This window comes from Piliocolobus tephrosceles, chromosome 10 (genome assembly GCF_002776525.5).
Source record: "Piliocolobus tephrosceles isolate RC106 chromosome 10, ASM277652v3, whole genome shotgun sequence".
In the NCBI taxonomy this organism is placed as follows: domain Eukaryota; kingdom Metazoa; phylum Chordata; class Mammalia; order Primates; family Cercopithecidae; genus Piliocolobus; species Piliocolobus tephrosceles.
The window spans coordinates 94270676-94293705 of record NC_045443.1 but is presented as its reverse complement, the minus strand read 5'-3'; the positions used below and the strand labels follow the sequence as shown (position 1 = coordinate 94293705).

At 39.1% G+C, this 23030-nt stretch overlaps 1 protein-coding gene across 2 annotated transcripts in view; it reads right to left on the bottom strand.

Moving 5' to 3' along the window:
- Positions 1 to 23030, bottom strand: part of CFAP54 (cilia and flagella associated protein 54) — a 389915-nt gene that overhangs the window by 51867 nt on the left and 315018 nt on the right. For both annotated transcript variants that reach the window (XM_031936253.1, XM_023206706.3), the window contains 3 exons: positions 21035 to 21141; positions 15349 to 15487; positions 6717 to 6791 (listed from right to left, as the gene is read on the bottom strand). In XM_031936253.1, the coding sequence (XP_031792113.1) occupies positions 6717 to 6791; positions 15349 to 15487; positions 21035 to 21141 (321 nt within the window). The remainder of the gene's footprint in view (positions 1 to 6716; positions 6792 to 15348; positions 15488 to 21034; positions 21142 to 23030) is intronic.

Below are 23030 nucleotides of genomic sequence, written 5' to 3'. Positions count from 1 at the left end.
AGGATCCCCACTCCAACCTCCACCCGCCTAGCACACCTGCAGCTGCCCAAACTGCAGCTGTAAACTCAGGCATCCCTACACTCTTGGAGGCCCAGGAAATCTTGGAAGTGCCTGCTCCCACTGCCTGGCTTCTCCTTGCTGTTGGCACCTGCTCCAATCACAGAGCAAAGTCAGGGCCAAGCCTGGATGTAATGAATGGCAGCAGGAGGCAGACAGGTTCCTGGGCAGAAGGGGGCAGGTCCGTGGCAAGGTCCCACTTTCAGGCCAGGGAGGGCCTGAAGGCTGGGGGCTGGGTTGCCAGTACCATTCACCAGAGTGGGGACTTGTGCCTTTTTTGGGCCCGCCCATGGCCACCTATGGACCAACTGGCATGTGCTTCCTTCCCTCTGAGGCCCATACAAGCCTGGGGTTCAGCCAGGGCAGAGTAGATGATGGGACAACCAGGTGCAGAGAGGAGCTACCCTCTCTGCTGATAGCAGGAGACATCAGGATGACCAACAGCAGAGAGAAGCTACCCACTCTAGGACCTCTTCTCTGCTGAGAGCTTCAGAGACTTGCAGAGACGTTGGGACTACCCACTGCAAAGAGGAGTAACCCACTCCAGGGCCTATTCTCTGGTAAGAGCTGCAAACATCAGGCCAACCTGCCTACAGAGAGGAGCAACCCAATCCAGAGCCTCCCCTCTGCTGAGGGTTGCAGAGATGACATGATGACCCGCTTGCAGAGAAGAGCTTCGCACTCCAGGGTCTCCTCTCTGCTAGGAGCTGAACACTCATTGGGACGCCCTGGCTGCAGAAAGGAGCTACCTGCTGTAGGTCTCCTGTGAGCTGTACTATTGCTCAATAAACCTCCTCTTCATCTTGCTCACCCTCCACTTGTCTGCCTACCTCATTCTTCCTGGTCATAGGACAAGAACTCAGGACTGCCAAGTGGCAGGGCTGAAAAAGCTGTAACACAAACAAGGCTGAAACATGCCCTTTGCTCGCCATGTTGCAGGAGAAAAAAAGAAGAGAAGAGCTGCGTCCCTTCTGGGAGCCCAGGCCTGGGAGATCCCCAAGCCAAGGCTGTTACTTCCTCTTTGAGGTCCTGCAGTTCCCGGCATCTCCAGGCTTCTGGACACCACTTTTTTCCCCACTGACAACCAACGAAGCTGCTTCTGGTGTGCGTGGTCCAGCTGCAGCCTTGCAAAGAGCTGGTGCCCATCCAGCACCCAGAGCTGCCCGCCACACTGCAGCAGCCAGCATGTCTGACTGCACAGTGGCCAGACCCCATGCTTGCTCAAACACTCCTTGCTGCTCCACACCTCACTTGCCCTTGGCAGGCATGGGATCCAGGTCAGTAGCATGAGCCAAGCGCAGCCTGCTATTGGACAGAGCAAGCCCAGTGGGCCCAAGCAAAACTCAGGCAAAGGCACCACTGGCCAAAGGTTTCAGGCCAGAAAAGCGATACCCCAAAGATCTGTAACACTAACAGCCTCCCTTGACTGCTACTATCCTAACACCCTCCCATGACTGTGTCTCTCTCAAGCTGTTTTCTTACCCTCTCAAATCTTCTTAAAGACTAATCTACACTTTCAACCTTCACTTTCTCACCCCTACTTTCTCACCCCTTATTTATTCCTCAATTCCCTGCAGTGTCTTCTCCTACTAGTCTAGTAAAACACCTACTGAGTGTAGTCTAGTTAGAAGTATAGAGTTAAGCAGACCCATATTTGACTCCTGCCTTCTACTTTTATCAAGCTGCGAGACCTTGTACATTCTGCTAAATTTTCCTATGCATCAGTTTCCTCATCTCTAAAACAAGGATAATAATGATAACCAAAGTCATAGGACTCTTGTCATATTAAATATTTAAAATATTAAATTATTTAAAATAATGTCTGCACATGCCATGTGCTCAATAAGTATTTAGTATTAACTATTAATATTACTACTAGCTGTAGAAATATTTGCATTTTCATGACTATTATCATTATTGTTTGTCACACACTATGCTAGTCCTGGCGAAAAATCTTGAATTAAAAAAGAAAATTCTACCAAACTCAAGCAGCCAAGAAAAACTGCTTTGCAATCTCCTTATATAATATATCTGATATCTTGACCTAGGATAACCTTTTCCACTTTCAAATCATGATCTGCTCCTAGGCACCTCCTCTCCATACTGATTCTGTATGAATCCAGTTCGTTCAAATCACACACACACACACACACACACGTATGCGTATGTAACTGATTAGGCAAATTTATCTGTATCATGGGAACCAATATGAAACTATTTCATGTTGCTAACTACAGGAACTTTAATCTACACCTCTTTTGCAGCCACAAAAGTATCTATACCAGTGTTCTATATGCAGCTGGTGGTCAATAATTACCAACAGATAGGAGATTCTGTTAAAGAACTTAGCCCATTCCATGGTTAGTCACCATGAGAACAAGAATATTTTTAGTGTCATGTTTGAATCCTACCTGACAACTTAGAAACTGCAACAATTGGAACCTACACAGGCAATTAAAAACGCTTTTTATTGCTGCCTCACCAGAAATCATATGTAATGGTTATTGACATTCCATGATTAATCACTAACACGGAAAGCATGGGGCATTTGTTCCCCTCCTTCATCTTTTTGCTATTCTCAGTTTCTTTTTGTCACAAGCCGTGCATGTCAACATTTATTTTAATTAGAAGAGTTAACATAGGCAAAGGTAATTTGTAATAGGTATGTTCAGTAAGGAACCAAATTGCACAGCAAGAGCTCCTGCTAGTGACAAAAACAGCTTCACGAAGGCGTGTAATTTCATTTGCCTAACCATTTACCATCCCAGCACTGTTGGTGAGTCTTGTTTTCAGTGGAAGTTAGCTGGAAGCCATCTTCCATCTTAGATGGGCAGCTCTTTCACCGCTAGGATCTCATGTTGGGATCCTGCACACAGACCTAATTCTTACAGGATTCAACAATAATCCAAATTACAGGCAAAGAAAATAGTACCTTTCACAGTTGTCCTCTCCTTTTCTATAAATATTTCAAAACAAACTTGGATTCTAAAATTGTTCTTAAAACTAGTTGACTAGGGGATGAAGAATTCACACATGGAGGATAAAACCATGGTGGGGATGATGATAATAATGATGATGATGATTATTATACAGCTAATATTTCCTAAACAATTATTTTTACTAGGCCTTATGACAAATTCTGAAAATATATTATCTACTTTAATCTTCACAACAACTATGAGAGGTTGGAATTTGTACTTTTTTACATATGAGAAAACTGAGGCTTAGAGAAGTTAAATAATGTACCCAAGTTCACAGAATTAACAAGACTCAAGGCTGAGATTCCAACCTAGACCTGTCAGAAACCAAGGTCCACTGACATTATAAATCATATATTTTATTATAACAAATTATTTTTTATAACCTATATTTATTTTTTTAACAAAAGAAAAAGCTTTAAATAACTTATAGGTCCATGTGGCTGGTAGGTCTCTCAATCATAGTGGAAGGCAAGGAGGAGCAAGTCATGTCTTACATGGATGACAGCAGGCAAAGAGAGAGAGCTCGTGCAGGGAAACTCCCATTTTTAAAACCATCAGATCTCATGAGACTTATTCACCATCAGGAGAACAGCACAGGAAAGAACCACCCCCGTGATTCAATTACCTCCCACTGGGTTCCTCTCATGAAACATGGGAATTGTGGGAGTTACAATTCAAGAAGAGACCTATTTTTAACTGCAATTTTCCAAAATTAGACTTAAGCTTGATTTTATTATCAGTGGTCTACCACAGTAAGTCTATACATTTCCATAATAAACAATTAAGTTCCCTGTTTAAAAAGTGGGAAAGGACATAAATGGCCAAATGAATAAGTGAAGCAAAGATTAAATTTCAGATGTTCAAAATGAAAGGAAATTCAATTCAATTCAAGTACCAATGACCAAAAGATGTGGTGTACAAGGCACTGTAAGAACTCAAACATGAAGATAGCATCACCTCTGCCCCCAGGAAGCTAATGAGCTAATGGGAAAAAATACAGTATAATATTTCGGGTCTTACTTCAAATGTCACCTCCTCAGAGAAGTCTTCAGTCTTCCCTAACCATCCTATATAAACTGTGACCCCATTCCCTGTCATTCTCTGTCACAGGGACCAGCAAACCTTTTCTGTAAAGGGTGAGATAATAAATAATTTAGGCTTTGCAGGCTATACAGTCTCTGCCAGAATTACCCAACTCTGCTTTTGTAGTGTGAAAGCAACTATAGATCATAAGTAAATGAATGAACAAGGCTGTGTCCAATAAAACTTTATTTATAAAACAGGGAGTCACCAGATACAGCTCATAGGCTATAGTTTGCTGACCCCTACTCTAACATATCACTCTGTTTTCTTCCTGCATAGCACTTAGCAAAATCTAAAATTATCTCGTTTATTGATTTGTTTACTGTCTATTTCCTGCCATGAAAATAGTAGCTCTAGGAGAGTGGAATCTTTGTTGCTGGTTCACAGCTAGCTCTTCAGTGCACAGAAAGGAGTTACTGACACAGAGATAGTTCATTCTAAACATCTGTCAACTGAGTAAATGAATAAATATAATTTTGCTAAAGGAGAAACACGAATGCCAACCAACACAAGAACTATTAACAAAAAAAATACAATAATGACATACTATTTTTCATTTGTCACGCTTCCAATCATTAGAAGAGGAGGAGGAAAATTAGTGTAGATGGGCTGGGCACAGCAGCTTACACCTGTAATCCCAGCACTTTGGGAAACCAAGGCTGACGGATCACTTGAGGTCACAAGTTCAAGACCAGCCTAATCAACATGGTGAAACCCTATCGCTACTAAAAAATATAAAAAAATAAATAAATATATATATATATATATACATACATACAAAAATTGGCCAGGTGTGGGGTGCTTGCCTACAGTCCCAGCTACTCAAGAGGCTGAGACAGGAGAATCACTTGAACCAGGCAGGTGGAGTTTGCAGTGAGCCAAGATCGCACCACTGCCCTCCAGCCTGGGTGACAGAGCAAGACTCTGTCTCAAGAAAAACAAAAATCCAAAAACAAACCCAGAAAACTAGTAGAGATGAATATGTGGGTAAATGGTCTTCTCATCTACTATTGATAGGAGAGAAATGTTGGTGCAACATTTCTGGTGGATTAATTTGCTGTAATACATCAAAATGTATATACCAATTTTAAAAGGGGTGAATAATTGAAGAGATATTTATCTAAAGAAGACACACAAATGGTCAACAAGCCCATGAAAAGATGCTCAACATCATTAGTCATTAAGGAAATACAAATCAAAATCACAATAAGATACCACTTCACATCCACTAGGATGACTACTATTACACACACACACACACACAAACCAGAAAATAAAAAGTGTTGGAAAGAATGCGGAGAAATTAGAACCTCTATGCATTGTTGGTGGTAGTATAAAATTGTGCAGCTGCTTAGGAAAACTATTTGGAAGTGCTTCGAAAGGTTAAACATAGAATTACCATATGATTCAGCAATTACACTCCTAGGTATATGCACTAAAGATCTGAAATCAAGGCTTCAGATTTGTACACTAATGTTCATAGCAATATTACTTACAATAGCCATAAGTGGAAACAACCCAAATGTTCATTAACAGGTAAATCCATGAAGAAAAGTGGTATATACATACAACGGAATATTAGTCACATATATACATACAACGGAATATTAGTCAATCTTAAGAAGGAATAAAATAGTAGGACATGTTACGACACGGATAACTTTGAAAACATTATGCTAAGTGAAATAAGCCAGACACTAAAGGACAAATATTGTATGATTCTAATATGAGGTATCTAGGACAGACAAATTCATAGAGACAGAAAGTAGAATAGAGGTTACCAGGAGCTGGGGTGGTGGGGGAGGAGGAATTGAGGAGTTATTGTTTCATGGATATAAAGTTTCTATTTGGAAGGATGAAAAAGTTCTGGACAGTGACAGATAGTGGTGACAGTTGCACGACATTGTGAATATACTTAAGGCCACTGAACTGTATACTTAGAATGGTTAAAACTTTAAATTTGTATTATATATATTTTATAATAAAAATGTACATATACTTTTTACTCCAAATCCAATCCCTAAGAATTAACTCTGAAGAGGTAATACAGAAGAATGAAATATGTATGTACAGGATCAATCAACTGCAGGACCCATCAATAAAGATCTAGCCATGTAAATGGTACCTGACACAACAAATATATAAAAGAAACCATTATGCAGGCATTAAATACGACAAAGTAGACTTCTCACATAAAAATTTATCCACAAAATTATTATTTGATGAAAAAAGCAAGTGACACAATGCATGTAAAGCATGATACCACCGATAGAAAAATTCTAAAGTTTATCTGTACATAAGGAAAATTCTAGATATATTCTAAATGTTAATAGGGGTTATTCTGTGAATGGTAGATTTGAGGTGATTTTAAAAATTATCCTGTTTATAGCTTTTTGTATTAGTTAAATGTTTTTTGAACACAGAATATTTTAACCAAAATAACGTGCTATTGTAAACTCATGTTTATCACTTTTTCTCATTAATAAGGAGGGTTAGGTTCTTGATACTTACAATTAGATGTTTTCTATATTTCCTTTTCCATAGCAATAATAATTGTGAGTGAATTTGACACAATTTAAAAGGAGAAATACATACCTCAGACAGTGGTGTTGGCTCTTTATCATTCAAAAACAGAGATGCTATTTCAGAGCAACATTGAATAATCATGTCCTAGAAATAAGAAGATAGTAATACAGTGAGGTTGATATTATTAGAAACCTAAATATTACCTATTTAATTATAAACTATTTCATTTGTCTTTTCTTGATCATCACCTAACCTTTGTTTCCAGGATAAGACAGAGGGCTCAGAAGTCAAAACCCCTTAAGTAATTAGGCTTGTTTGAATTGTATCTAATTGTACAAAATAAGATTTTGAAAATAATTATTTTTCTAAATAAGGTTTTGAAAAATTACTTTTCTTCTGAGAAGAGAGCCCTGGAATAAAGAGTTTCAGATGCCTGAAAGGGCTTGCAGCAAAGAATGACTGGGAATTACGGAAGACAGGGGAAGAGCAAATGAAAAAGGAAGAGAGTCAACAGCATGATGACACTGCCCACAACCCTGCTGCATGGATGCAGCCATGTTCATGTGTGGATACCCAATCCACAAGGGACCTACCCATAGACAGTTTGAATCCATCAGATTCCCTATCATATGATTTCATGTAAGGAAGAACAACACGAGAGACATACAGTCAGTATTGACAGCATGAGCTGAAAGGTCCAGATGCAGGGTTGGAGAAGGCAGCCATTAGGCCAATATGGGAGAGGACAGAGGAGAAGATGGAGATGAGTGAGAACTCACGCCCCCTGCAGGACTGAGCACAGTCTTGGCTCCTGATTCGCCAGTTCAAATTTCTGTGAGGCCACTGTTTCAGGTTCCAGTCTTTGTCTATGCATGACCATACTCAACTCATCCTGACAAACACTACCTACCTACCAAACCTAATTGACTTGAGTTAGTGTGAGTAGTTTTTTCCTCACTTAAAACTGAAGAAGTCATAACGACATGATTGTCAGGGATTAACTATGCCTACTTCACAATGTTACCAGTGTCTGACTGAAGGAAGCAAAAATTTGTTTTCTGATAATATATTATATATAATACATACATATATATATAATATATATACACATTTACCAGCATTTAGAATACTAAAATGATAAAAGTACATTAATTTTTAAATAACCGAGCAATACTGATAAAAACTTGAAATAAAAAAGCAAACAACACCTGAACTCAAAACCCCAAAACTCCATTATATCTAAGTTTAAACAAATGCAAAAACAAGGAAAAGGCCAAATTTCAGGGTTCTAAAACCATAGATAATTCAATTCAATTTAACAAACATATTCAAGGCATTATATTAGGTGCTGTGGAACACAAAGATGAAGAAACAGACCTTCTCCTCCAAATATTTATAATTAATCAGAAAAACAGATTCATATATAACTAAATAAAATACCAAGCAGAATGTGCTCAGAACACAGGCAGTTATGACAGGGTCTAGGATTCTAGATGTGGAAGAGAATAATTCTTAGTACTATAAACATGGAAGACTTCCTGGAAGAAGGGTCATAGGAACTAACCCTTGAAAAAAATAGTGCAATTTCAACTGGTAGAGACTGGGGACCAGGGCATCGTGGGGCCGGTGGGGTGGGGAGAGTCATACACAAGCAATGAGCAGGGGACATTCAAGGAACACAAGGAATTTGCTGATATGGTGATATGATCTTCATTGCAGGTGTGTATAGGAACCATGGCAGTAAGAGTTCTCACCAGAGAGGTAAATTTTTAACAGGTCATGTAAAAGTAAGGAATTTGGATTTTATTGTATAGAGAACAGAGCAGGACTGGACTGAGGGCATAATGGTAGAGATTGCTTTGAAAAGATAATTTGACCAGTTTAGCAGTGAACTGCACTGGAAAGAGACAGAGAAATCAGCTAGGATGCTACTCAAACAGTTTGGGTAGGAAGTGATTACGTCTAGAAGTGGGCTGGCTTCTGTGGATCTAAAAGTGATGGAGGGCAAGCAGACTACCCAGCACTAGTCAGGGTACACCAGTGTCCTGTGCTGATCTTGCCAGGCCCCTGGTCCACTTTGCCAGATAGAGAGGAACACACATCCACTCTTACATACCCCTTATGGATCTGTATTTCCAACTGAGTGCTTAGGTAAGGTATGCTTTCAGTCTAAATAAAAGATTTCAACAGCATGATGGGTTATTGTAAGGATTTCATCAAGAGCCATGAAACAAAATGACACTGTCCATGTCATTAATCAATTCACATCACAGATGAAGAGAGCAATGCTACCTGAAAAACGCCTTTGCCTGCTTCAGCTTAACATTTTTCAAACAAATTTTGCTTCAATGACATACTTTTATTCTGGCATTACTTGAGGTAAACTGCATACACATGTTCTGAAATTGGCTGACTTGAGGTTGGGGCTGTGAGTTCCTTGTGCGACCTTGCTACCATAGAGATGAAGAAGGGGAAGGCAGGGAGCTCTCCAGTCCCAGCCAGAAAGCGGTTGGATGCACGTGTGCTGCAGCTAGCAAGGGGCTGGGAGGGCACAGAATGACCCTGGCTCAGTCTTTGCCATTTCTCCCTTAAAAAGAATATCTGCTATTTCTATGAGCAGTGGCCCTCTGGGTGACTCCAAGATACTAAATCCAATTCTTAGATTTAGTTGAAATCATCATTCTCCTCCATCTATAATATGTTTGGGGGGGAAAAACTCCCTAAGTTGCTTTCTAGCCTCCAAACTCTTGCTTCCCTCATCTCTCCTTCACATGCCACCATGATTGTCTCGGTAAATCACAGGGTGGATCATGAGCTGCTCTTCCAGGTGAGGTGCTGCCCCTACCTTGTCCTAGCCCCCAAGATCCAGTCCTGCTTTCCCACAGCCCTCTCTTACAGAACAAAATCTTTTTCACCATTTATCCATTCAACATCAATCAAATTCCTCCTATAGGCCACAAAGGAGGAATAGGAGATGAAAAAAACACAGAGATCACGTAAGGAGCTCATGGCCTAGTGAGGGCAATTGGAGAGACAGTCTCTTATAGCACTTGGTGGTGAGATCAGAGCAGAGGAAGCACATAATTCTACCCAGTCTTCCTGCGCAATCATCTCCCACTACATTCACCCTGTACTTCTGCCACAACTGATGTCTTATTGTTCCCTGAGTATGAGATTCAGTTCCATGACTTCATATCTCATCTCTTGCTGTACCTGCAGTCTGGAATGAGTTTTCTCCACAGGTCTCCAACTAGAAGTTTCACAAACAACTATTAAGGAAGCACTAAGGTTCAGTTACTGGGCTAGATATTGGCGATATAATGATGAATAAACCCTCTGAGCAAAGGAATTCACAGTCAAGAGAGAGGAAGAGACAAGTAATCAGCTAATTGCCTAAACAATATAGGATATTTGGGTATGCAAGGAAACATGGCCTTAATTTCCATCTAGAAGGGCTAGAAAATGCTGCTGAGCTATTTAAGCAAGCACAAAGTCTAGCTCAACTTTCTCTCTCAACACACACACACACACACACACACGCGCGCGCGCGCTCTATGTAAATGAGACTTTAAATACAATCGGTTAGAAGAGTTTGCATCAATAACCCCACTGCCAAGAAGGAAGGATTCTACAACTCTACCCTTCCATACAGTGCAGAATGAGGATAATGGGGAAATAGGAAAACTGGAAGAAGCCAGAGGTACTAAGTTGAACGACATAATAAATTGCTGAGCCAGACTGGGAAGGAGAAAAGAAACAAAAATCTCTGTATAGACTAAGTTGGAGGAAAAGGTGTAGGAGTTTCAGCCAAATGAGACAGATGTTAGAGACCTGCTACGGATGCCAGAGAGCTGTGAGAGCAAGATAGCTGGGGAAAAGAGGATTTAACAGAAACTTTTCTGTGTATTCTAAAGGATTCCCCCTGAGATGTTCCTATAAGAGACTGGAAAGATTTAGATTATTTTCAATGGTTCTGGATGTCAGACTGACTGCCACACTTTCTTAAGACAGATCTACTGGGTGGCTGGGCTCATTAGGAATGATATCTGGGTAACTATGGCCATATTCGTACATTGATTAAGCTCCTCTGTGACAGGGACCTGGCTATATTGATTTATGTATATTCTCACCTCCTCAAGCCTGGAAATAGTTTGCACATAATAGTTCCTCAAAAAGAATTTGTTAATGATGCCAATTTCCAATTGTATCTTGCTCTGTGTTCTCACAGTACTTTAATAGTTGGGATATACTGCCTATATATTAATTTTAATTGTCTTACAATCAGGCATTTCATAAATGTTTGCTGAACTAACCTTAGGTGACTTGGCAAACATATTTTAAACTTTTCATATCAGTATGCTACCATTCCAAATAAGGTGTATGCATCTTAAAATCAGGGTGGTTTGCATCTTCCATACACTTTAGAACACCTGACAGGCTCTGAACACTCCCGTAAACTATGAATGACAGATTAAAATAACTCAGCCATTCAGAGCCAGTGTTGTTCACTTTAGAAAAAAGGACACACAGGTTTTCAAGCCAACAGTGATTGGAACAACTGTTCTGTAGTCCTCCCAATACATCTTAAATTAATATATGTGTTCTGAAGTTCTTGGCTTATTATGGACCCTAGGGTTTTGGGGGAAAAACATAAAAGGGAGTGAGTAGGAAAATAAGATTCACTACCTCCCCCCATATCAATCAAAGACACATTTTCTGCACCCTTATATTCAATAACCCACCAACAATCTACACTGTAATAGAAATAAATATATTAGATTATGGAGGCTATGAAATCCTGTCCAATTCCAGACCAGAATCAATCTCTTTAGAAGTGTCCTAGTTAACTTCTAATTAGCTCCATGTGAAGGTTGTCATGACAACAAACTAGCAGATTTAGTCAATGGAATTTATTTGATACAGCCCAGAATCGAGCTTCTTTTTTTAAAAAAAATTAAGTGCTCATTAGTATTGTGGAAAAAAGAAAAATTTATATATAATTTCATTTCTCAACTTTCAAACGCTGTGAGCTAATTTGCTTGCCAATTCACCTAAACGAGTATTAGCGTTCCTTCTGTCTGGTGACATTCTTCTGTATATAGAACTAACAGAGCCAGAAAATATCTAAAACACCCCACGTTAAAGCTGAAGAAACATTTTCTAGGTCGGAGAATAAAACAAATTCAAAAACACAAAGAAGAACATCAAGAGTGAAAAGAGTTTGTTCTACTTGAGGGTTGACCTATGCACGCCCACCATTTCAGCTGGAACAGGAAAGCAAGTCATAAGCCTTTGTTAAGGCAAGGTAGGCCCTCCAGATTCCTCCCTCCACTTCTCTTCAGACAGCATCATACCCTCGACCTCATTTATTTCCTATTTGTTCATATTTATAGTCAACCTCTTGGCTCAGATGCTGGGTTAGTTGTGATGAATTCGATATCTACATCTGCCCACCAAGGATGTTTTGGTGACTCTCAGTCCACCCAAAGAGCCCGTCTCTCCATCTCAGAGCAGGATTTGAATGTAAAGACCATTCTGGAGTTGAGAGGAAAATGAGCTCCAGGAAAAGCTAAGAGACAGACCTTCAGTAGTAAAGCTGAGTGGCAGAGGGCACAATCTAGAATCCTTACTCTAACAGATGCTCATTCTCCTGCCTCAGACAATCTAAGCTGAAAACGGGTTCAGAGGAAAACAATAATTTTCCAGACATGAACTATATAGTAGTGAATTTAGGGACGATTTCAGCAAAGAATATTCTAGACTATGACTCAAAAACAGCAATATGGTAAATTTGGTATGTGGCTTAAAAACTGTCATTGTAGGTATTCTACCAAAGAAGTATAAAAATAGAGAGTTGAATTCTTTTTGGAAACAGACATGAAAGGGCAATCATGTACTTTATAAAATAAGTCTGTATCTACAGCTATAGCTATAAAACCTCCCAAGTTTGAGATAGTTTGAGCTATCTGATATATTGAGGGATTTATTGTAAGCACTCAGTACATCATTAAGCATCATAATTCATGTTGCAACATTTGAGGACACCGAAAAGGATGTGCAACCAAAATTCTAAGACATCTTCTCCATGATATACCCAGGCACACAGCACAGAAGACATAAATGCTGAAAAGTGGCATTTTGCAAAGGCTAACTGTGATTGCACAGTAGTTTCTCTTATGGTTAGGCTTGCTGTTTTTACAGTAATGAAAAATGCATTCATTCACTCTACTGATGAATTCAGACTAAAAATGCCAACAAGTATCTTCTAAAAATCAGGAAAGTTGCTGATTTTTACACTTTCACATAATGAAAGTGTATAGATGAGGTAAATAAGAAAAAAAAGCCAAACCAATAATATTCTTTCAGAATTAAAAATGTTTTTTTATTGATACCCAATTAAATATTCCTAGCAGAAAATGATTTAAGTAAAAAAGATCCTAAAAGCAGGAGAGATGGGTAGAATTAAGCACTTTCTCTGCTCTGATATCAGCAGAATGAGGCAAGAGTCTGCCTCTCCCATTGCTCTCACTAGACCATAAAGCTCCTAAGGACTCTCTCTGTGTCTTGCTCATCCCCGATTCCCACACCATGGCAAGTAGGAGGCATTCAAAAGATGTTGAATGAAGAAATGATGAATAAACTTTGTTTTGTAGGCAAGAGGTGTGGAAAAGTGAGACCGGGACCCAAGTAGCTGGGAACTCAACCCAAAAAGTGTCACAAGGAGGGCCCAGAAGCAGAGCTATGCAGCAGGCATGAAAGCATTCAGTCTTCAACTGGGTAGGAGGCTTCAGAGGAAAATGAGTTTGAGACATTATTTGATAAGTATGAATACTTGAGTAAAAAATCTATAGATGAACATATGAAAGTTCTGATGTAATGACTGAGAAAACATTAAGAATAAAAGACAAGTCAAGAAAAATTCGAACACAAAAGAAAGGAAAATAACTATAGTACACTACTTGACTCAGTTGTGAACATCATTTACAGGGTCATAACACTGAATATTGATTTAATTAAATTTTGTGATGTAACAATATATAGAAGGGAAGGGAAAAGAAGTTGGGGAGAAGTATAAGTGAGCTAAATCTATATATATCAGACAGGGATTCAATACATATTGTCTAAAATTGATACCTCCAGAAATAAACAATAATTTCTGGCTTTCAGCATGATTCTTCATTTTGTCTGGCTTTCTGTCTTCCAAACTGGTGGCACAATTGTTGGTACAGCATATAAATTATTTGGCTAACGAACTAATTGTTAGTGGAAGTGATATGATGGAAGTTTTATGAGCCAGTGTGTAATGTGCCCCTTCTTTCCCTCCTGCCACAGTGACTGGTGATGTTTCATGATGAGTGTGCCACCCACCTTGATGCTGGCAAGAGGAGACATGAAGCAGGTCTCCAGCTGATTCACTCAGATTTGGAGGCTTTTTGTTACCCCATCTTTCATGACTGATACTGAATAGTATTTGTAGATGTGAAAGCAAATAATAAAAGCAGCAGCTAAAAGTGGAAAGTGGTTGCCTCTGCAGAGCAGAATTGTGGAGTGAGCAGAGGTTGGGCAGCAGATTGCCTTTTTTCATTTTAAGCCTTTTAGATCTATCTTTTAAACAGCTACAATAAGTACAGAATATATTTCTCAAGAAATTAAGGTACAAATGGTAATTTAAAGAACAGGTAGTTGGGGGAGAGCATATATTATCTACCCTTCTCATTTCCATAAAGGGTAAGGAATTTCCGTATCTCTCCCAAAGAAGGCAAGACACTTCCAGCTTCTTTTGGATTTACCCACAAAAGAGTAGAGTGACTTATCTCATCAGTGAGTTTGGGAAAAGCAACAGAGCATGCTAGGCTCAGCCCCTTCTGGGCTATCTTTGTTTATACTTTTTGGAGACACCCTACCTGCAGAACTATTATTCTCTGCTCTCCATGCAGTAAACTTGAGTGGGGCAGAAGAGAAATGGGGAAACCCTGTGGTGTCACAGGTGTGCCAGATGACTACATGACTAGGTGGGCAAGTCTGGCTAATTCAGGGGTAAAATATTAATGTTCTCATTTGGCCACAGATCTAAAGCCAAGTTCACCAATCAGCTTTATCAGTAATGATGCTGACATTTTGGTCTCCATATAACTGTCTCCTGTGCTCCCAGAGAACTCAGAACTCAGGACGGGACAGAAAACCCCCATCTCCTCCAAAACACAAACATTGGTCATCAGAAAAACAACTCAGCTGTGTGATCAGACTTAATAGCATACTATGTGGATAACAGCCTTTTTTGTTAGAAAAATATATATGCATATAAAAATTCTGAAAAAATATGCTTATCTATATTTCTAGTTTCCCTTCACACATTATTTGGGTAATAAAAGTGTTTAATAGATTTAGAGTGAAAAAAGATAAAAGTAATATTGCAAAGTCACAAAGCATTATTTATTAGGATTCACAGTTATAGCAGAACGATTAATCTGGATTAGTTTGTGTTCATTCACCATCAAATTCTTGTAATTCATATGCTTAGAAGACCCTCAGACCTTCAGAAGACACACTACATATGTGTCAAAAAGTTAAGTCACGTCTCATACTCTGAATAAACTAGAGGCAGAAGAATCACAGAGTTCAAGTCCAGTCACACAGTTCTGCTTTGAGGATGTAAAAGGTAATCTACAGCAATGTCATTTTCCACTATTTAACAACTTACTTCCATTTCATTATCAAGTGATTCCTCTTCCACTTCCATTTCATATATATTTTCATTTGAGGTAATTTCAGGAGCTGCAGGCAATGATATTTCAGCTATTTGAGCAAGATTAGATAATTTCTCGTGAATTGCAATAACCCTGAAAATAACAAATATATACGTATTTTATTTGAAGAGTTAAGAAAGGTATTTGTTTATTTGCAGAATCAATACTTATATAAAGTAAGGCCTCAGTTATTTAACGAATAGATTTCTGATACAGCCAAGTTCAAGAAACATGAGCAAAGAGACAGTCTTAACTTTCGTTATGTTTATACATGCAGATAAAAACATAATTAGAAACTGCAAAAGCACAATGAAAAAAAGCACACATCTAAAATATTGCTGAAAATGAAAATAAAGAAAATAATTATCTATGTGGTGAAACAAAATCTAGGCAATAACAAAAGACTGACTCCTGTGGAAGTCTTAATGCCATGCTCTGACTCTCTGGCTGACCTGCAGGTAAGAATTATGACAAGTTAGCAATGACTCTAAAAGGTCAATCAAGGGACCCATAACAATTCAGTGTATTGCATGTGTGTTGGGAATAGGAGTGAAGAAGGTGGAGAAAGGGAGGTAAGGAGAAGAATCAAGAAAAATGGAAAAGTAACAGCCAAAGGAGGGCACCAGCAATGATGCTGAAGACAGGGTTCACAGGCCAGCAAACAGTGATGCCCTGAAGGCAGAGTGGACCAGGGTAGTGGAGGCAGAAGGTGGAAAGGCTTACAGTTGTAGAAGGCAAACAGCCACCTGCATGGCCTCGGTGACTCCACACTACAGGCACAGCACACATATGTTTACATATGTGTGTGCACATGCATGTCTCCATTCAAGGAAGGAAGAAAATTTTTATGCAAAAGATGCAAATGATCCCAAAAACAAACTGACATCAGGAACATAGGCAAAAAATTGTCAAACTTCCAATTTTCCACAGCATCCTCATCTACAGCATTGTGCAATACTTGATTATCCTAATGATAGTTCTCAGCACTAAAAGGTTAAAAATGTAACTACATATGAGAGGATGTGAATTTATATAGTATGCCTTAGAAACTTTTCTGTTAAAAAGGCAACAGTTAAATGCAAAGATTTGTTGTTAAAGTTTACTTGAAAAACTTACCCATTAAAAAATGGGTCATCCTATACACCAATAATAGACAAGCAGAGAGCCAAATCATGAGTGAACTCCCATTCACAATTGCTACAAAGAGAATAAAATACCTAGGAATACAACTTTCAAGGGACATGAAGGACCTCTTCAAGGAGAACTACAAACCACTGCTCGAGGAAATAAGAGAGGACACAAACAAATCTTAAAACATCCCATGATCATGGATAGGAAGAATCAGTATCATGAAATTGGCCATACTGCCCAAAGTAATTTATAGATTCAATGCTATTCCCATCAATCTACCATTGACTTTCTTTACAGAATTGGAAGAAAACTACTTTAAATTTCATATGGAACCAAAAAAGAGCCCGTACAGTCAAGACAATTCTAAGCAAAAAGAACAAAGCTGGAGGCATCACGCTACCTGACTTCAAACTGTACTATAAGGCTACAGTAACCCAAACAGCATGGTACTGGTACCACAACAGATATATAGACCAATGGAACAGAACAGAGGACCCAGAAATAACACCATATATCTACAACTATCTGATCTCAAACAAACCTGACAAAAGCAATCAATAGGGAAAGGATTCCCTGTTTAATAAATGGTGTTGAGAAAACTGGCTAGCCATATGCAGAAAACTGAAACTGGACCCCTTCCTTACACCTTACACAAAAATTAACTCAAGATGGATTAAAGACTTAAATTTAAAACCTAAAACCATAAAAACCCTAGAAGAAAACCTAGGCAATACCATTCAGGACACAGGCATGGGCAAAGACTTCATGACTAAAATACTAAAAGCAATTGCAACAAAAGCCAAAATGATAAATGGAATCTAATTAAACTAAAGAGTTTCTGCACAGCGAAAGAAACTATGGGTAACCTACAGAGTGAACAGGCAACCTACAGAATGGGAGAAAATTTTTGCAATATATCCATCTGACAAAGGTCTAATATCCAGAATCTACAAAGAACTTAAATTTACAAGAAAAAAAAACAAACAACCCCATCAAAGAGTGGGCGAAGGATATAAAAGACACTTCTCAAAAAAAGACATTTAGGCAGCCAACAAACATATGAAAAAAAGTTCATCATCACTGGTCATTAGAGAAATGCAAATCAAAATCACAAAACCACACTAGTTAGAATGGCAATCATTAAATAGTCAAGAAACAGCAGCTGCTGGAGAGGATGTGGAGAAATAGGAACACTTTTACACTGTTCGTGGAATGTAAATTAATTCAACCATTATGGAAGACAGTGTGGCAATTCCTCAAGGATGTAGAACCAGAAATACCATTTGACCCAGCAATCCCATTACTGTGTATATACCCAAAGGATTATAAATCATTCTACTATAAAGAAATGTGCACACGTATGTTTACTGCAGCACTATTTACAATAGCAAAGACTTGGAACCAACCCAAATATCCCAATGATAGATGGGATAAAGAAAATATGGCACATATACACCATGGAATACTATGCAGTCATAAAAAAGAATGAGTTCATGTCCTCTGCAAGGACATGCATGAACCTGGAAACCATCATCCTCAGCAAACTAACACAGGTACAGAAAACCAAACGCTGCATGTTCTCATTCATAAGTGGGAGTGGAACAATGAGAACACATGAACAAAGGGAGGGGAACATCACACACTAGGACCTGTCGGTAGGCTGGGGACAAGGGCAAGGAGAGCATTAGGACAAATACCTAATGCATGTGGGGCTTAAAATCTAGATGACAGGTTGATAGGTGCAGCAAACCACCATGGGACGTGTATATCTATGTAGCAAACCTGCATGTTCTGCACATGTATCCCAGAACCTAAAGTAAAACTTAAAAAAAAAAAAGGGTCATCTCCAATAATGCTGGAAAAGCTGTCTGATGCATTGGAGAGAAAAGAAGATGAGGAGGTGAAAGAGTTGGTGAGTCATGCTTGGTTCCTTCAAATTCTAGCCATGAAACCTTAGACTACTCACTTAACTTCTCTGACCCTGAGGTTCCTTCTACTGTAAGACTGGAATAAGAAAATCCACTTCATCCAATTCATAAGGCTTTTGTAAGGATGAAATGACATAAGTATGTATGTTCTTAACCACAAGGAACTACATGAAGGAAAGACAGTATTCTAAAATGCCATTTTTTTTATTCTAATACCTAGAGAAAGAAGTCTTACTTGTCTTCCACAAATAGCATAGCTTTCCTTTATAATACCTGGGATTCTAGGAAGGATAAACCATTCTTTGACATTTGGGTTGCAGATTGTAAATGAGTGTCCAGCACTTCACTGCCTGTGCTGGCAGAGTAAATGGCCCCATCTAGCTCCACAAACAGCCATCTGGGACCAGGCAAAGCAGGCTGAGTCCTCATGCAAAGAGCAACATCGGATGACCTGAGTCTTGGTGTGAGGCTGGACCCCATGACTGCACCTGCCTACATCTTGCTCCCTCCCTTTGTGCTCTGGCATTTGCATTTGCCCCTCACCTCCCTGTCCTCCCATGTACTTCTTCATTTCTGTCCTCTAGGTCAATGCCTGCTCCAGCTTTTTAAACCTTGGCACCACAAACAAGCATCACCATCCTGTCTGGGCTCCCCACAGCCTCTGCTCTCATTTATTGACTCCTAGGCACTCTTTCCCAGAGTCTGCCATGGCCTGGAGGGCAGGACCAAGTTGCAAGTAGAAACATGGATGACTGGAGGTTTAAAGGCAGAGACAGTAGGCAGGGAACTTCATCTTGGTCACAACAGCACAATTTAGATAGAACTACACAGAAGGCTTTATGTCTGTTCATTAAGAACACTATTGTTTCCTTTGTTGCTGTAAAAAAATGCAAAGGATTAAAATATACTTTTTCTTATGAGCACTTAACTAGGAGATGAGGAAGTGAATTATAAAAGGAGGATTTCCCAATTTGCAGGTTATCCAAGTTTCTTCTTCTCTGGCCTATGTTTTTCTGACCTGTTTTACTCCTACTTTGCTTTACTCCTACTCCTACTTTGGTCCAAAGGATGATTAGGACCAGTTTCCCATGTACTAATCTCGAGCCTCATAAGAACACAAGGAATGCCACCCAGGATGAGAGAAATAGTTTATTTTCACAGTGCCACCAAAGGACAAGGAGATAAAAGATTGTTGGGCATGGTCCTCTGTGATGGCCTCAGTAGCTGGGGCTTGTCACTAATTTTAGTAACCCTACTATTGATCAGAAATACACCAAAATTTAAAACTTTTTGGAATAAAAGAAAGAAACTTACCAGTTTGATGACTTTCTACTTTATAGAAATTATAATCATTTTCATCATGTGGGGCTGGAAAAAATCTACATTTCTGGATTTACAAAGCAAGTGCAGAATTACCTGATTTTGTTGCTTAGCTATGCTGCTCTATAGCCTGTGCCTAAGTTTTCAATCATTTCACTTGGAAAAGAAGAAAGGAAATGGAAAGGAAGAGGAAAACAAGGAAGAAAATAAATTGAATGAAAATGTAGAGGAGAGGAGTGGAGGGAAGGAAGGGAAGAAGAGGAGAGAAGAGGAGAAAAGAAAGAAAAGAAGGAACAAATAAACTGACTGAATAATTGAAAATATGCCAGCTCTTGAAACAGCCTTTGTCTCTTTCATGGTGATGCCAAGAAATCATTCAAAATGAAAATCATGGAACATAAACAAGACTCTCAAAGGAAGGACAGAGAAGCACTAATTCTCTGTTTACCAAGCCATTGATGGAATAGCCATTAGTGGTTAAGCTTTTCAAAGCATGTTCACACACTGTCTATCTTGATCCTGACAATAACCCTGAAAGGCAGGCAGAGCAGTTATGATCATTTCCATTCTAAATGAAGGAAATGGAGGATAATGTCAGAAGGGCAATGAACAGTGAAGTCAAAAATAAACTAAGTAATAAATTAAAAAACAACAACAAGGAAATTTGTAAAGTGAAACAGGAAGAGAGAAATGAGGCATGAGCAAAAAGAGAGATATGACCTGTTTGATGGAGAGGGAGGAAAACAACCTAGATGAAGCAGAGACTTTTGATTGGGGACGGAGGGAAAGGTGGGCCAAGGGAGGTAGTAGAGCTTGGGCTTAATTTTGAAACTCCATACAAAGCCACATTAAATTATTTTTTAACCACACTGAAACTACAGGCAAAATATAGTACAGACAACATCCTTGTGCTCTCTGTAATCTCTACGAAGCATGTATGAACTGTTCCTTCGGCAACCCTCTGTACTATTATTAGTATTATTCCCATTTTACTAATAGGAAACTGAAATACAGAGGTTACATAAACTGCCCAAGGTTGTGAAGATAATAAGGGGCACAACTGGTATTTGAATGAAGCAGGCAGGATTCAGAGTTCATGCTCTTAACCGCTGCAATATAATACTCCTCTAAACAAAAGGAAGATTCTTCTAGAAGTGCTTTTTAGCAGGTTTCCTACACTACACCTTGCCAATTACTGAAAGAGTCTATTCTCATGAGAAATAACAACAAAGACAATTGGAGTTGTGGAATTTTTACTTGCCTATTCAGTGGAATCCATAAAGAGCCAACACATGTACTGTTACAAGTGGAATGTCTAACATCTGAAATCTTCAGAGGCTTCAAATTATATGCATACAATAATAAAACCTATAAGAAAAATAAAAGGGGTATAAAATGTGACATCAAAATTAGAGTTTATCTCAAAAAATACAGCAATAGTTCACAAAATAATATCACTGTACGTTAAAAAGTATTTGTTTAGAAGAGAAAAATTGGGTTTTCAATTCACCCAAAAGAGAAATGATATGAACCAGAATTATACAAAGGTTGTAGGATGAAAATAAATACTATTTGGTAAAAATACGATATTATTTTTTGAAGAGTGACATTTTGTATTGCAATTAAGTTTATATTTCAGCCTTTGAAGGCCCTCTACAGTAAGTATTAAGCATACACCTGGTAAACAGCCAACTTTGTTCCTTGTTACTTCTCAACATGTACCATTCCCATAAGTGGGCATAGTCATTTCTATGAGTTCACTTATGCTGTTCCCTTCCTCTTCTCTCCATTTATCCAATCCACATGCAGCTTTCTAGCCACCACAGCTAAGATGAAATGTCCCTTGAGGATTCATGCTCCAGTAATTTCCCTGTTGTTCGGATTCTGACAATTCTTAGAGTCAGTTGCGTATGTTATAGCACCTACTTAGTTATGGATTTGTAGTGTTTGAGAGTCACAGAACCTTAGAGATAATCTGGTCTCATTCTTTCATTTTAGATATAAGAAAGCTATTGTCCAGAGTTGCCAATCAAAACCAAGTAATTAGGTATATTGAGGCTCAGAGAACAGAGCCCCAAAGTAACAAAGGACATTAGAAGGTCTTAGAAACTATCTCAGAACCAAGACTTTTTAACCCAGCACAGGTAGGGGCTCTCTCAGGAGGTTCCTGTATCTGCCTGAGAAAACTTCTTCCAAAAGAAGTACAATAGTCTTGAATCTCCCTTTCTAGGAATCTCATTAAATAACCACGAAAGATTAAGCACCAGAGAGGAGAAAAGACTAACCGTCATCACCTTGCTCACACAGAGATTTTGTCTATTCTCTGAGGGCAGCTTGGAGAGATTGCCTGGGAGACTCTATCTGCATAATCAGACAACTTTGTTTGCAGTGTTGTGCTACCCCTCTTCTTCCCATAACTTCCCACAAGCTATTGTCATTCTTGGTCCCTTTACACAGATCATTTAAAAACTATGGTCTGCCCTTTGGGTCCATTCAGTTCTGGTAAAAATCAATGATGACTCCTCAAAATTGCCCATATCCCCAACTTCCTCTCCCTGAAGGAAGAAACCTGAAGAAGGGTATATAAGCTTCTGACTCTCTCTGGGTAATTGGGTAATCATTCTTTTGTTATTTTCCTGTGCTTACACACATTACTAAATTTGTATGCTTTTTCTCCTGTTAGTCTATTGTCAGTATTATTTTGGTAGACTTTAGACCCAAATCTTTAGAAGAGGAAGAAAAAATTCTCTTCACCCGTAAAGGTACTTGCCTTTACCTCTGCTTCCTCACAAAGTAAACTAAGAGTAAAGGTATTTTTAGGTATTTTTAAAAGGCGTAAGTCCACAAGGACAGAAAGAACACAAGAGGAGATGAAGCAGACAAAAGATGTTAGCAACACTATGAAGGACAGAAAGCAGCTAGAAGAACAAAGCTGACTCAGCAGAGAGGAAAGGCTGTGTCCCAAGTGTTTTCAGAGGGGTTGCCAACAACAAGCATGACTGAGATCCCTGACAAGCTCAGGAACTGAAGGCTCAGGTACCTTTAAAGGCAGGAATAGGTGGTACTGCAAACAAGGAGTAACATTAGACAACCTCCCTTTCATCTGGGTGGGTACAACCTGGAGACTCCTCCTTTCCCTTGCCTCCTCTCTCCTGGCTGACCTTCTTCTATTTTGCTCTCTGCTCATGTTAAATCAGAGAGGATCTATGCTGAGGGACGTTAGGTACAGGGCTCAGGTGCTTTACTAAAAACATTGT